Raw genomic sequence first — 16,512 nt, 5'->3', positions numbered from 1 at the left:
TATTTTGTCAGACAATTAGCAAGCACAAGTTAAATCTGAGTTAAAATTGCGTCATAAAGTGAAGAACGATGAACAGCGCCGTTGAAGCTCTCAATTTTGTCGACTGCTTCTGATGTGAGGCCAAAAGTCTTAGCTCAAGGATTTGACGAAATTGCAGTAGTTTAGTCACTTTCCATGTCACTTTGCAGTTTCATTTATCTATCATGATTCAAGCCGGAAAAAACCTGACTGCTCCAGAAGTGTTGAATCTATGACCTCCCGGACGCCTTTGTAACTAAACAATGAAATTACAGGCAAGAGACTCATGTAAGCTATAGGTCATCAAATTCATCACAACTCTAAAGGATACAGCTTTATTTCAATGACCAAAACGCGAAGAAATACGCTCCTTTCCTCGCTCCCAGCGCTAATAAGTAAAACTTTTGGGCAGTTGAGCCCGGTTCCCACTTGAGCGATAAGCATAAGCGTCAAGAACAAGGATGAGTTTTGCGACGTTCAGACAGTGTTTCAAACTTGGCATACGCAAGCGTAATAACGTCGGAGAAGATCTATAGTAAAATTCAAGATGGCGGGCGAATCGTCGTGCTCCTGCTTATGCTTAACTTACGCCGGTTCCCACTTGTGAAATAAGCACAAGCGTGAGATAAGCACAAGCACAAGGGAAGGAAAACTTCCTTTTCTTGTGTACATGCTTGTGTTTATGCTTATTTTACTCCATGCCGTTCCCACACGATTTTTTCTCATGCTAATGCTTGCGTTTGTATTCATCGCACAAGTGGGAACCAGGCTAATCTTGAGCGTATTTCAAGCCACCTAATCTGGGTTCACTGAGCAATGAACGTGGGGGGTGGGCAGAATTATTTGGTTTTATAAGATGAATTTCAACATATAGTACTTCTTCCTTCTTCCTTCTTCCTTTCCAATATGTATAAACCGATTTATATCATTGCAGTGAGCAACTTGAAATCCTTAGCTTTATTGGTGACCGTGACTATGCAAACCTTAATTTCTTGGTCGTTCAGCTTTGTATCACTTTTGTCTTATTTTTCAGTGCAATGCAGTAATTTTTATCGCTTATAATTATGAAACACCAGAAAATTAACCCAAATCTAATCTTGACTTGCTCCCTCACATTCTTACTCCCATTCTCAAACAACTCAACTGGCTCCCCGTGAAACAACACATGTATTATCGCGATTCAATTATGGCATTTAAATGCATGAATGGCCTTGTTCCGGGGTATCTATCTGATCAGTTCATTAAACGTTCATCAATATCAACACGCAAAACTAGAAACTCACAGCTGTTAAATATACCGTTATTTAAAACCGCAACTGGCCAAAGATCATTTTACTATCGTATGGTATCTCTTTGGAACGCTCTACCTCAAGTAATTAAGTTAAGTCAATCGTTAGCTCAGTTTAAAGCCTTGATAAGGAAAAGACTCTTAATGGATAGCTAGCTGAATTTATCCATTACCGCATTAGTATGGCATTTGTTTTTCTTAGCGCATTTTAAATTTTATTCATATAGAATTATTTTATTGTATTTCATTGTTGTATTTGTATTTCACTGAAAAGCCCCTTGGGGACGTGAAATAAACGTATGTATGTATGTATCTATTTGATCCAAGTGAACATGGATCAGTGGCCCTTTTCCGGATCATCATCCCAAAGGAACGCACCCAAAGAGTAGGGCCGTTTCACATCTAAAACTGACCGTCATGATTTATTTGGCTACAGTATTGGTTTCATTTTTGTTTTTCATCAATTATTTGAAAACCGCTCAGAACGGTTAATGTTTGGGTTTTGTCATCGAGTAATATACATATCAGTTAATGAGGAAAATAGAGTTAAATTAAGGATAAAACGATCTCTAATGTACAGAAAGTCTTTGAGGTCTTAAAATGTTCCTGAATTGTTGTACTTCAAGGTCCAGGATTCTTACGACATTGGTCATCTGATTTCCTTTTATATGAACATTCGATTTTGCTCACAGAAGGCATCATGCCACTTACAAATTGACTTCAAAAAGTAAAAGAACGTAGTTTAATCTCCAGTTTTAAACCTTTTAGCTTTCATAACCAGCCAGTTATTAGCCTTCAAAAACTGATAACCTCAACCTCGTCCCCAGGGCTTTTCTCCGCCCAACTCTCGGCATACTTCGTAAAATTTGCAAAGCATGATTGCTCAGAGATTATGTGGTATCAGTCGTGTTCAAAATTTCAGAGATGGCTCATTTATGCAATGCACTTTCACTATTCAGTACTTTATTTTTGGCTGGCTGATTAGGAAAAGAAAGCCTTGTACTAATGAGGCAAAACTTGTACAAAGATTCCCCTATAAAAGATCTCATTAAGATAAAAATAGTGTGCAATGAAATTTGAATGCACTTTGACTAATTAATCTTGTTCTATACAATGATGACGCAAAGAAGCCACACAAAAAAAGCCTGATAAGTGTTTTGAAACAATTGGTTCATGATTGAAGCACTTGGAAACTCAAGAATCTTGGTGTGTCTCAAGCAACACTCAGGAGGAACGTGCCCTTCAAACTTTCCGCGTATTTTGTAACTCGAAAAACACACGCAAACTCTGTCTCGATTGACTTGGTGTACACTTGTCCGTACATTCCAAAAACCAATTATAAGTACCCTGTACGTTGTTTATGATAAACATCTCCCTTTCGCTTACGTCAACAGACATGTTCCGCATTCCGTTGAGGCCACAGGCCATCAACACGGATTTGAAAGACCGTTCATTCTCTATTCCCCCCCCCCCCCCCCCCTAAGAATTGCATAATCATTGTTTGCAATTTCTCCTGGGACATTAAGATGTCCCGAGAGAAGTAAAAAACACAGCCTATGGAAAAGTTTTGGGGAGTATAAACAAGGTGTCTTATGGGATTTGAGAAAGTAGAGAATACAGGAATCTAATGGCGCACAGCCGGAAAGGTAATCATTCATTACTCTCATAACAGTCACTATTTATTTATTTATTTATTTATTTATTTATTTATTTATTTATTTATTTATTTATTTGACTGTTAGAAAACAGTCCTAAGAAAATACGCGCGCTGATTGGTTAAAAATCGTCTTTCTATAACTCGATGGAGACACAGAACTAGCACGAGCTGTTGACGTAGTGATGGCGCGAGCAAAGAGAATTTACATTTTGATAATTAGAGTAAACAAGTTGTTTTCCTTTTTCTCGTCGCGTTGTTTTCTAAAAGAAATAGAAAACATGTACTCCGTGTTTCTATCGAGTTATAGAAATACTCATAAAAGTTTGGGAGAACTCGAAAAAGCTGTGGAAACACTCGCCTGCGGCTCGTGTTCCCACAGCATTTCTCGTTCTCCCAAACTTTCACTCGTGTTTCTATAACTCGATAGAAACACGGTACATGTTTTCTATTTCTTAAATGTTGAACGATGTTGACTGATGGGGTGGGAGAACGGTTGCAACACATCGTCAACATTTGATTCAACAGAAAAGCTTCACGAGAGGCCTTGTATTCCGGCCCGGTAGGCTGCAGCCGTGGTTGTTTTCATGGATACAGACATGGATACGTCATTGAGAGAAGTAGGGGGGAAAAGGCTTCATCAACTTCATTCAATATTCGCGATCATGATAAAAAAAGAAATGCTGAATGATTGTTGAAACAAAGTTTAAACGCTTTTAAGGCGGCTCAAACCAACTTCAACACTTTCAAGAGACGTTGTTATTAGAAGGATTGACACTACAACACTTTATCACGAAACAGCAACGTTATGGTACCATGTGAAACATCAATTATTGCTGAACAAGATGCAGTCATTTTTGTAACGTGACAAGTTACCATGGCAACAGGAAAGTCTTCCAAAAACACCCTATATTTTGGCTTTATTTGCTCATATCTGAAAAACTAACTCGGTGACCCCTATTTTTTATGCCACAAAAGTGGTCAGAAGGCCAACTCTCTGCTAAGTTTTAAAAAATTCTGTAGAGCAGATTCAGACCTACCTTAGCTTTTCAATCATTTAAGGTGGCTCTGATACCACGCCACAGAATTCTTTTTAACTTTGCAGAAAGTTTCATTCTGGCATGCTAATTACATTTCAGAAATAAAAAAAAAGGCTCACCGAGTTCGTTTTGAGATATGAGCAGCTAAAGCCAAAATATGGGGTGTTTTTGCAGGGCTTTCCTGTTGCCACGGTAACTTTTTACGTCACAAAAATGACGGGATCTTTTTACAGCAATAATTGGTGTTTGATATGGTACCATAACATCGCTGTTAAAAGTGATTATGTTTTGTACATGTAGTGTCAATCCGTTTAATAAGAACGTTTCTTTCAAGTGTTGAAACTGGTTTGAGCCACCTTAAATTCATTCAACATCGATTCAACGAGTTTCAACACGGTTGAAGGGGAGGGGTAGGGGGGGGGTGGTGGCAAACGATTTCAACATCACTGTTCAACAAAATCGAACAGATGTTGAAACAAATGTTGAAGCGGTTTGCCCGGGCCTTTCGAGTCTTCATTTTGGCCCAACAAGCGACATGGAATCAGTTTCGTTTTGGATTTTAAAAAATCCGAGATTGCTGAGTATTGAAATGTTCGGATGTCGAGGAAGCGCGTGTTATAGCGATAGCTACTAGTACTAGAAATGCGAGAAAATAGGTTCAAAATATTTCCTTAGATTTTGACGGATATATACTTGAATGTTAAGCCCTCATCCTTTTCATGTGGTACGCAACAAGGTGTTAAAAACGCAACATGCTCATGCGCATGCGTTGCTAATGAAAGGCAAAATTGATTTAGAATTGATAGCAAATATCTCTATTTTACAGTCAAAAATTATCGATTTTTTTGTTCAAACTTATGGTTGGGATCAGGGAGGTTATCCTAAATAACCTTTCTCTCCGTTTCCTCATTTAATTTTGGTTCATGTTTGTTTGTTTGCCCGTTCAAAGCACTTGTAAAGAAAAAAACAATAATCCGGCTCCTCTAAGGGTGGCAATTCATTATCGTAAACATAATTGTGTAAGCAAGAACCAGCGTAAATAAACTAGATACGACCGATTTGAGGCGGATGTAGGGGTGGTGTGAGTGTGTTTTGTTGGAACCAGGAACCAAGAGTGAATTAGATAAGAGTGTTGTTATGGCCTGGGTGGGATGCCCAGCGCAGTCACAAATAAGTCTATTTTTAGAATACCCGTTCCCGCGAAAATCAGTTATCATGTCCCTGAAAAAAAAAACATGGCAGAAGCAGTCACGCGTGACATGTCCCTGAAAAAAAAACATGGTAGAAGCAGTCACGCGTGACATGGCTTCTTCTGATTGGTTAAAATTAGCGGCACTTTGCTTGTTTCGCGCGTTAAGTGCATCTATAAATCAATCCATTTGCGACTGTGCTGGGGCAAGACCGTAAAGTAATAAATCAACACTCGCATCTAATTCACTCTTGAAGGAACCCATGACTAGGAGCGTACAAGTTCATTGTATTTGTGGAACGGCGTTTTCATTGATTTTCCCGCGAAACCGGACCTTTCCAGCTAATCACAAGTCTTGCATGAAAAATTATTACCGATGGGATTGAAAATGGTCACTCGTGCAAGTCAACAACTCATCTAGAAATAGCACTCGGATCTGTGAAAATGCCGTTATGTAGACCTCAAGGGCGGATCCAGGATTTTTCTTAGGAGGAGATGCACCACTAAGGAATGCCATAGCTGACTGGTGACGGTTTTTTTTGCTTTTTTTTTTTGCAGAATACCAGTTCTCTTAGAAAGCCTCTCAGGTCATCTCAAGGAGGAGGGAGCTCTTAGGACCTAGTAGTGGAGTTGAAGGCTCTCCTGGTTATGGGCTTCTGGTTAAACTCTTAAACTAAGTATAAAAACGGTTTCACAAAAAAATTTAATTTGACAAACACCGCTTACATAAGCTTACTTCTTGTTTGGAATAGCACAAATCCGAGAATTTCAAAGATATTGGAAACGCTCGAAATTTACATTTACAACATTTCGGGGCATTTTCCAAGAACCACCTTTTTTATTTAGCAAAGCCAGTTTCTGAATTGTCAAAATCACTTAGTTTCATTCCATAGTCGTTCCTTTAATGATCCATCACAGATGATCAAAGAACTGGGTCGATTTCGGACTCGTTGAAGTATTTTTTCTTAGTGTTTGGTAGTTGAGCTGGAAGGTTGGAGTTTGAGGCGTTAAGTTCATTACTGAAAAGACCAAACCATTTGACGAAGGGTCGTCTTCATGTGTTTGAAGATTGTCAAGCATTTTTATTTCAAGTGTAATCATTTTAAGATCGCTTTTCAAGGGAGTGGAATTGTCTTTGCGTATCTTGTGGTCCTCCTTGTGGTTGTTATTCAGCCGCAGGAACGTCATAAAAAAGGTTTTTGGGGAAAGAGTGCACAAGAAGCAATAAAGAAAGGGATCGGAACAGATCAAACCGCTGACATCATCGTATTTTTGTTCAAGGTACTTTAGTTACAGGCTTTAGCTTTAAATAACAGTTCCCATTCACGAGCGACTATTTTTTGTTTGTTGGGAAGTATTTTCTTTTTTATTGTACTCTCGTTTCCAAAAGAGGATTTTCCAAGCTAGGAAACCATGGCATCGGAATAAAACTAAGTGATTTTGACAATGCACGAAACTGGCTTTGCTAAATAACAAAGGTGGTTCAGGGGAAATGCCCTAAAGGACATTTTGAACGGTAAATGTTGGAAATGTAAATTTCCAGCGTTTCCAGTATCTTTGAAATTCTCGGTTTTTTGCTACAGTAAACACCCGCATATAAGAACCTAGATCTTTCCAAGTTAGGCTAAATAGGTTCTTATAAAATGGTATTTACAGTAGTTTTACTGAATTTAGGCTATCTAGGTTCTTAAATTGGTTCATATTTCCACAAAAGAGATCTACTCTATGACAAGACTTTTTCCAGAAACCATTGGTATGACTGATTTCCTCTGATGAGAACGCTGATACCTTTGTATTTCATAATCATGAAAAATAAGTCTTGAACGAGATCTGAGCAATTTAAAGTGCAATTTGTTCTGGTCGCCTTAAAATTCAATTTCTCTTCTGCACCAAACCTGTACCAGACCCAAAACCCTACTGTACGGGATTGCAACTAGAGATGTTCAATGTGTAATGCGTCCGTGGGAAGAATAGAAAACTAGTTGCTTGGCGACCAGCGAAAGGACAAGAGTCCTAGGAGAAGAGCCCTAGGAAGGAATCGAATCTACGACCTCCATAACATCGGTCAGATGCCATATTAATTGAGCTACTTGGATTCCTGAGAGCTAAAATACTCGTTACTTTTGTTGAAACACTCATCCTCGTTTTGCTCCTCCTTCGATGTTGATTTTACGACTTCTGGCAGTCGCTCGAAAAAAACACAACTTCACACAACTTTGAATAGGGGGTGGGGGGGGGGAAGGGGAAACGCCGGGGTAAGCTGCGATCTTGTAACACGATGATTTTAGACCATTCGATGATTCTAGATCATTCGGGTCAGTGTTCCAACTAAATGTGTCCGGTATTGTATGTCGTTTTATCAAAGGTCCTGAAAAGACATGTCAATGAATCTATTTTTCAGTTGTCCTTTTATCCGTCACCAAGCAACTGGTTTCCTACTCTGCGGGATTTAACAATTGGGACTTCAATTCATTACCCTAAGCGTGTTTTCACTTTCTTTTTCATCGTTTTTAATGGTCAAAGTACAAAGCACCCGTTTACAAGTTATAACATTAAACCAAAACAGCAGTCTCTAAAAAACTGCGAAGTGTGTTGACTATGTTTAGTCAGGAATCTACTACAAAAACAGCACCAAAGCGTTCGTGATCAGCATATTAATTCCCATCACCAACTGATTGATAATTTCATTCAATCCTCAAAAGTAATGGGATAAGTGACTAGACGTCTGTTATCCCAAGCGTACAGCACTCTCTCCCTCGGATTGTAATCCACCATGGAGTTGTAGCCATACTGATTGATGAACTTTATGTTAGGGTTCCACTGTTTTCCAGTCTTCGTGTCGTAAGCGAAGTTGATTGTGGTGGTTCCACTGTAGCTGTCAATGGTGTAGACCACTCCACAAGCAACAAAGGCATTCCCCATCGAAGTCATCCTTTCTATCGTAAATAATTGAAAAATAAAAGCCAGAAATTCTTCTCTGTCGTCATAAGACGACACAGCGCGATCGTTTCTCATAAGAAAGTTTTCGTTTGAGAAAAAAATGTTGATTCATCGCAGAAAAAAACTTGAAGAAACGTGATCTTTTGCTCACAAACTACTTTGAGAAATCACAAGTTTGTGCCAAGATACGCTTTGATTTTTTTTTCTCAGCATCGTGGCTTAGGGGAAGAATATATCTCAAACTTTGTTTCTTTAATTCTCTATCCTTGTGTGGGGCCATTTCCATCAGTAGGGCAAACGCTCACATGGTTGATATATGATAAAAATCTAGCACTTCACATTACACTCTATTCAGTTAACTTTGTTGCTTTAATCTATGTTTGATGATATGATGTAAGATTGCATTTATTGTCACAGGATCGTTCGCCCGTAATTTGAAAAAATAGAGCTTTTCATATTGTTGAAAATTACCATTAAACAACAGAACTCAAAGCTTCGTGACAAAACAACATCTGTGGACCATAGATAGCTGGCTGCGTAGCTGGCGGTAGTGTTGGCGCGAAGATTGGGGGGGGGGGGGGGGCGCTGTGAACCCTCCCCATTCTCCGCGCGGCTTTGCCGCTCGTCAATTTGCCTCTCTCACCAACTACGCAGGCTAGACCATACATGAACGCACAGTTTTCAAAAATACCAATTGCAATCCATTTTAATAATCTTCAATTTCACCCATCCTTGCCTCCTTTTGTATTTGCTGTTTCATTCAAACCTTCCATCAATGTTTTAGAAGTTATTTTCACGTTTCGCTTGATTTGGCTGCCAGTCGTTGAATTTAGCAAAATCAGTTTCGTGACAAAGCCTCTTGAAGGTTCGGACTACCGAATTATCCTGTATTCAGGATTGCTATTCAGAAAAATGTGGTTATACCTGTGCGTAAGGACCAGGCATGTGTTAGGACGTTCTTGACCACATCAACGTTTCTCGCATATAGAGGATAACTGCTGCTACTGGTGCCACAAAGAACCCACAATCCTTGTTCATCCACTGCCAGATCCATTCCGCTATATCCACTCCACTGGTAATAGGCCTTCCTTGTGTAGTAGCTGCCTACACTTATTAGAGCCTCCGCTCGCTCTGTATGTAGATTGTACTTGCAAATGTAGTTGGTATTTCCTCTAGGTGTTTAAAAGAAGTCATTTGAAATTTGACAATACGTGAAGGAATGATATTTTTTTCAATGTTGACTCGGGGATAGTTGGAATAAATACGAGTGTTCCTTTGCATGAGTCCGAGTACTAGTTCGGATTCTCAATCTTCCACTGAGCTTCAAGAGAATCATGGGAACTCACCGGGCTATTAAACTAGGTTCATGTGACAATTGTCCTGCCATACTGCTAGGATATGAATTCGGTATCAAAATGGAGCCTTCTTTTATTTCATTAATGGTTAGCTTAGTTGTAGAGAATCCGAACTATTAATCGGAAGGTCTTAGGTTCGACTCGTGTAAAGCAGCACTCGGATTTTTTCCAACTATCCCCGAGTCATCATTGAAAAAAAATATCATTTCTTCATTTCACCTACTGCGGTTAGCAATTTCCATCTCAGTCATTCGTTTATAAATTAACAATACTTGTTTGCATGAAAAGGTTCGGCTTTTTCGGGTTCACCTCCAGCTTCCATTTCGATTTTTTTAATGGTAAAACTCTTCTCTGCACGAATTTGTTTATTTCTAAAAATTCAACCAAGAAATGGCAAATAATTTTTTTTTTTAATTTTCTTTTGGCACGATTTCCTGTTGTCATTTCGCTGAACAAAAGAAAATAAATTGTTTACCTGTTGTAGTAGAGGTATGGTCCATACACCACAGCACCGGTTCCGTCCCAAGTGTAAGGCAATGTGTACTTCTTACGCACCAAACCAGCTTTAAACTTGTCCATGTTTTCATACTCTTCAAGCTCGTTCCTGCCAGAATAACCTTCCATCACAAATATAGTCTCAGCTCCCATAATTCCAAGTGGGTCTTTCATCCAGGCTCCCTGAGTATAATATCTTGCGTTGTGGGTCACAGGTTTACCAATCGACTTAATGTAAGAACAATTGTCTGGAACAAATTTTTAAAAAGTTAAGTTTATTTTGTACTGGACGGAGACAACTGCGTACCCTCTCCCCTCCCCCCTCCTCGTTCAATGGACCGCCCTCGTGAACCTCTTCTTATCTGTATTTAAAAATGAAAAACTGAAGACTGTGGGTTAAATCAATATAATAAGACAATATACATTGAAGCGGAGCCTTGGCCGAGTTGTTTAGCACTAATACTCAGCACATAGCCGATTTAAATACCTTGGAAACGTATTGTAGTGATTTGGTTACCCCTAATTAAGGGTTAGACTAGCGAATACCACGCTTAATAACAATTTGGGAAAAGAAAAGCCATTTGCAGTCTGAATATATATCAACCTTATAATCCGTTTAACTTTTGTTTTTAAACAGGTTTTTACGAGAGCAAAGACTGACGCCTCACTAACAGAGAGATTTATGCCTTCCATTCCCCCTTCCCTCCTTAACCAGGAAAGACTACGTCAGGAAACACAACTTGTGTGCCTTGTTGTTTATTTATTTTATTTATTTACTATAATTTATTTTTTAACAGTCTATTATGGGCAAGAAAGCAAAGAAGCAGAAAAAAGAGGCGACTCCAAAAAAAAAAGAGAGATTGTAAAAATTATTTTCATCAGTTAAAGAGAATCAAAGATTATATCGTCAGTTAAGCGCAAAACAAGTAAACAAACCTCTCTGAAGAATATAGATACTCTCCTTCGCTTTCTGTAAGTCGTGCTGCTCCGCAATAATCATCCTTAACAACTATTAACAATGTAAAGAATTAAAATAATTAACTTAAGGAAGGAAACTTCTCTGTAAAAAATGGCCAAAGGACGCAAAAGAACTTGTTGCAGTTTTGTTGCCACTGTAATATAGCAAGTTCAAAGAATACTGCTATAGTAACATTAAGAATTTATACTTTGATTGATCTCTAGGATTGTTAATGGATAATTTTATCTAGTGATCAACCAAAAAGCTTCTAATCTTAATGTCTCTTTTACTCATCCACTGGATCGAGTCAGTCAAACTTATTTTGAAAAATGCTTACGTGTTTCTTTGCCAGCTCAAGAGCAAGATCTTTAATGGACAGCTTTGAAGAGTGAAGAGATCGCTTACTGGCCATGGGCAGCTTGACGGACGAAGAGACAAGTGCGTCAAACTACAAAGATATTTCCAGACAAAACAAATGTTAGTGTTGGGATCAATATTCACGTGGAATTTATCATATTTCTAAGGGTGGGGTAACCTCATTCCTGGGGCATTACTCTTCCCAACCCTCAGGGGAGAAACGGGACTGAGGTTTAAGGGTAGTTAAGTCTCTTCTCTGAATTGTCAATTATCGATTATCATTAATTCCTAATTTCCTCTGAATTTGCTATTACCGTTAGTTTAGAAGACTGAAAGTTTGATATGGATTATGGGAAATGGTCATATTTGTTTGAAAAGATAACCCCAGTGTATGGACATAGAACTCGAACCTGGGAATATTTGATGATTAACCCACCACCTCACAACTTGACCACCACACAGCTAGCTGCGTAAAGTCAATATTTTAAACAGTATTTGATAATGCTGTATTATCACTCAGCAACAAACAATATTTAACTCTTTTTCCTACTTTCCCAACCGCAAGAAATCCGCGCGGAATCAGCTATCGCCAAAAAGTATATTTTCTTCTCAAAAAATATTTAAAGTTAGGGGGAAAAAAATACATCATTTTAAAGCTAAGAAAATAAGCTTTTCAACAGCAAATAACCTATTTACAAATAACTGAAACATTTTATAAAAGCGAAAGTTGAACGAAAAAATTTAAGAAAAATAACACTAAAATAAGTTTTCTAGGCAATTTGGTCATTTTAGCGTTGATTCTGAATTTTTGGATGCAAAACTAAAATTTTCTTCAATTTATCTGCTTTCTTGGACATAAATTTGACCGAAAACTGATAAGGCACGAATATTTTTGGATTTTTTGGAGTAATCAGATTAGCGATCAATGGTAATATGATAATGCAATAAAAGTGTCAAATTTGCGACCCATTGCTAACGGCAACGGAAGAGATCCGGAGAGGACAAAACGCGGAGCCCTACTCCATGGAGTACCCTATGGACTACCCAAATGGACTACCCTAAAAATACTATTTCAAATGCATACTTTTGATCAATGTGTAAGCAGCATCTCAAATAGTGCTTACTTAAGCCTCAACACCCATTTTAAACAGCATTGTTCAACAGTATTTAAGTCTAAGCACCCATTTTAAAAAGGTTAGCTTCCATGAAGTAATCGGCCATCACAACACTAATCGAAGGCTAACCTTCATGCAATTTTAGGCAATTTCAGCACTGATCGAATGGTCAAAGAATTAACTAAAATATCAAAATAACTGTTCAAAACTACAGAAGAACTCTTACAAAACACAGGGAAGCCAAGAAAGGACATGGATGGACAAAACTGGAGAGGATTGAAATGGATTGAATTTGGGTAAATTTGAAAAATGTCGGTCCACCTTTTTTCAAATTTATATAAGTCTATATCAAAATGTCATTTACAAAGCTGAAAAATCATTCTCAGTTGTTATGTGGCCGTGATTTTGCAAATGAAAGACTCTTGCTCTGCCAATTTGATGTTTAGAGCTCATAATTAACAAAATTAAACAAAATTACCTAAAATAGCGTGACCTAGCCCCTTTAAAATGGGTGCTTAGACTTAATACTGTTGAACAATGCTGTTTAAAATGGGTGTTGAGGCTTAACTAAGCACTAAGCTTAACTAAGCATTATTTGAGATGCTGCTTACAAATGGATCAACAGTATGCATTCGGAATAGTATTTTTAGGGTACTCCATTTGGGTACTCCATTTGGGTACTCCATGGAGTAGGGCTCCGCGTTTTGTCCTCTCCCACGGAAGAGATCGCATTACGAATAATTAACCTCTGTTTGCCAAAAACCACACAATAACCGATTTTTGGACGGAAATTTCATCCCAGAGAATAAAACTATTCACTGGATATGTAATCATGGTAAATATGTTCGAGCGAAAGCGAAAACAAGCGAATATTTTGAGGGAAAACACAATTCTGTCAGATCGAAGAAACACGTGGTGAAGACAAGCAATTTACTCTTTGAAAATAATCTTACCTTTTGAGCGATTTTAACGCTTGAAATTCCATCAAATGCACCACAATCCTTTTCTTTATCCTTTCCGAAGCCTGTAATGTAATTTCTTGGCCGAAAAACGTTATTAAAACGGCTCGGCGATCGGTTGAAAAGTTGAAAATTTTGCTTCGCTCAGGCTCAAATTGCTTGAGTTAAAATATCCGTCATGTAGGCGTCATGAAAGCCAGAAAGCCGAGATTTACAGGGAAACTGGGGCCATATCTTCAGCGGGATCGATGGAAAGGACTCAGACCTACGAGCTCTAATTTGAATAATTCTCAAAGGGTTCTAGGAAAAAGAGTTTAAGCACTGCAACAGGTCATTTACCAAACTTCGCGGCAAAGCTATCATGTTAAAATCAAACCTTTGGTCTAATAAATTTAACTTTGAGCGAATGTAATGGCCTAATTACTCTTCAGCAGTGATATTCTATGGGAGACTTGAATAACCGCTTTTCCCTTAGCGGAATGAAGCTATTCCTAAAGACTAGAAACTCCGGGTTCAAATCCAGTCCACTTATTTTTGTTTTTTTTTTCTGCTAACGTAAGTCCTGGGACATATTGCTCTAAATTATTCGGTGATAATAGTAAATTCAAAGCTAATAGGAATAGGCCATTTTCGAAATATCAAATTTTCAGCTTGATAGTGAGGCAGAACAATAGAAACACGTTGGAATGAATGTGAAAAATAGTTACATATTATCCACTTTCCTTGGCCTTTGTCCTCTAAATCTTTCTTTCAAGCTAAATTTTAATATATCCAAAAAGGCCTATTAACGCTAATCCATATTTCGGAGAAGAGACCATATTGCAATGGGTATAGATGCTGGATAACTGTTAGGCGCATAAAAGCAGCAAGTATAAAATCGCGAGAGACTAAGCTCTTAGGTTGACGCCGAGTGAGAATACGCCTCATTCTCTCGCTGTGAAAACTGAGTGATGCTAACAAAATGGAAAATAAGACCTGTGAAACGTCGCATTTAACTTGTGATTTTTGCGTGCAACAACGTAACAGCACGGTGGAACAGAAGCAGTTAGAGATTATAGAGATAACTGGTTTAAAACGGTTTAAATTACTTTTCTATCAGAATATGATGAAATTAAAATAGCAACTTTTGGATTCTAAGAAAAAACTTCACAACCATCCGATTTCTTTGGTCAAACTGTGGCTTTCGGAACAAATCTATTTCCAACTATAAATTGTTTCACACTTGCTTCTCAAAGAAATTCTAGTGATAGCTGAGACGAGATTACCAGTCCGACATTTGAAATTCGATTCTACTTTGGCGAATAAATATTACTTACAGCCAATGAGGCGAGCAGCAGACAAAAGAATGGACGATACCGGAACATTTTGATGAATGAACAACAATTAAGATTGCTATCTGTGAAAAATAAAAATGAAAAAGGAAAGTGAGCGAACAATCAAATATCGAGCAGATAAGTTAAAATTATGACCTTGATTTACTTACCGATCTTTTGAAACTCACTTTCTTTCCACTTTCCAATTTTTGGGGGGTCCTGTCTTGACTGCGTCCAATGAACACTACACTGGTTATCCTCTCCATGCTGCTTATGTATGCTGCAGTCCATTGTTTGGATCTGTTTCGAGTATGCGAATTTTTTCCTGTATTTATCCCTTGGGTCTGAGTCGAACTTTGGTCATTAAGTTGAAGTTTACCATCGCTCACGGCATTAAACGTGTTGTGACAAAAAAATAATAAGCTAATAATAATTTACTCCTACATTACGCACATTCAAAAAAGAATTTTGACTCCACTGATAACTTGGAAACTGCAACCGATCACTTCCGAAAATATGGGTTCATCTCCTTCTTCGTTATTGAGGTTGTTAAAAATAAACAGAATTGAGAAAGAAGTTTATCGAAACTGATTATTCCAGTGATATCGCTCACATGGTGAGAGCTGCTGTTCAAAATGGTTCTCCTTGTTGAAAATGTCACCGAAATAGTAGTAACCTGTTTAGAAACATATCACGGCAAAGTCTATTCCTTGATGTATATATTTTTTAAAGTATTCAATCAGATTAAATTGACCTTGTGCAATTTTTTCAGTTTGTTAACGACAATTTTCAAATAAAGCAAATTAATGTTCCTTATTATTTATAACGTATTAAAAACTCAGCAGCGATTAATTACTTAAGCTTGTCTAAAATCACGTGAACGATTAGGTCTTAAATGTAAAATGTTAAATTTATTTCCCTGTGTTAATCACAAAATAAGCTTTCGCTCTTAAGGAAATTCCGGAACTGTCGGGAAAAAAGACTGAGATCACCCTAGCATTTCATTGCGCGCTGGCATATTTGCATTAGTAATTTGATCATAACAATGAAAGATTTAGACTGAAAATATTTCCGGGTAAAATATAGGTTATTCGATGTTGCAGTTTCATTTGTGGATGGTTCATAAAACGTCTCGCCAACTGAGGTACTAGATATTATTAAAGAAGATCACTTTTTAAATTTGATATAAAACTACTGATTTCATTAGAGCATGAGAGGTTTAAGGAAAAAGAAGTAATTTAATAATGACTCGTCGATCGCCCTGAACAATCGCGACACCCTAGCTTCTTGTTGATCAAATTGCACTCGCCCATATTTTTATGATTCGTAGTAATTGTTTCTACAGCCGAAGTGAAGCTAGAGTTCAGTAAAAGCATACGTGTTAATCCTGTAGTGGATCATTGATATTTGATGATGATCGTTGATGTTAGATGCGACATTTTTATGTTAAACAAATATATTTTTTAAGTCGTCTCCTCTCAGTACAAAACTAAATGTCGTATCTCAGTTCAGGTTACCCTGCATGGATGCCAGAGGAACGATTTTTTCCAAGGTCCGAGACAACGTTTCGTGTGGCGCGTGCGTTGTCTCGGACAAGGAAAAAATTCTTCTGTCACTTACGGTAGGTTCAGGTTTGTTACTTACGGGTTTACGCGAAGCTGCAGAAAGAGTCGAGATTACACTCATGTTCCACAACGTTTCGCGTTTCGCGTTTTGCGACAATAATTAGTTCAGGTTTTAAAGAAATGATCCTATTGAGAATTGCCCGCAGTTAATGAAGCCCAATCGAAACTCGCGTTAACTTGACTTTTTCTGAAGCCTACTACCCCGA

At 38.0% G+C, this 16,512-nt stretch overlaps 1 protein-coding gene across 2 annotated transcripts; it reads right to left on the bottom strand.

Moving 5' to 3' along the window:
* Positions 1-7,675: 7,675 nt before the first annotated feature.
* LOC138053350 (olfactomedin-like protein 2A) lies at positions 7,676-16,392 on the bottom strand. Of its 2 annotated transcripts, none has more exons than XM_068899997.1 (8): positions 16,326-16,392; positions 14,852-14,981; positions 14,685-14,764; positions 11,275-11,385; positions 10,916-10,988; positions 9,960-10,227; positions 9,054-9,301; positions 7,676-8,125 (listed from the first exon to the last, which is right to left on the bottom strand). In XM_068899997.1, the coding sequence occupies exons 1-8, from the start codon at positions 16,365-16,367 to the stop codon at positions 7,878-7,880; spliced, it is 1,200 nt and encodes a 399-aa protein (XP_068756098.1). In that variant the 5' UTR covers positions 16,368-16,392; the 3' UTR covers positions 7,676-7,877. The 2 variants fall into 2 exon arrangements, with proteins under 2 accessions (XP_068756098.1, XP_068756099.1); XM_068899998.1 differs by having other exon boundaries at positions 14,870-14,981.
* Between the last annotated feature and the right edge of the window lie 120 nt (positions 16,393-16,512).

The sequence above is a fragment of the Montipora capricornis genome, chromosome 6 (genome assembly GCF_036669925.1).
Source record: "Montipora capricornis isolate CH-2021 chromosome 6, ASM3666992v2, whole genome shotgun sequence".
NCBI lineage: Eukaryota > Metazoa > Cnidaria > Anthozoa > Scleractinia > Acroporidae > Montipora > Montipora capricornis.
Note: the sequence above shows the minus strand (reverse complement) of the source record. Positions and strands in the feature narration are given on the sequence as shown.

What these genes read in the sequence shown, in the direction of transcription:
- LOC138053350 (XM_068899997.1), bottom strand. Translation starts at nt 16,367, where the DNA reads ATGAGTGTAATCTCGACTCTTTCTGCAGCTTCGCGTAAACCC. An exon ending in TTGAGCTGGCAAAGAAACAC is followed by an intron (nt 10,989 to 11,274) that starts GTAAGCATTTTT and finishes CATTGTTAATAG; the next exon opens with TTGTTAAGGATGATTATTGC. An exon ending in TGCCTGGTCCTTACGCACAG is followed by an intron (nt 8,126 to 9,053) that starts GTATAACCACAT and finishes TATTTACGATAG; the next exon opens with AAAGGATGACTTCGATGGGG.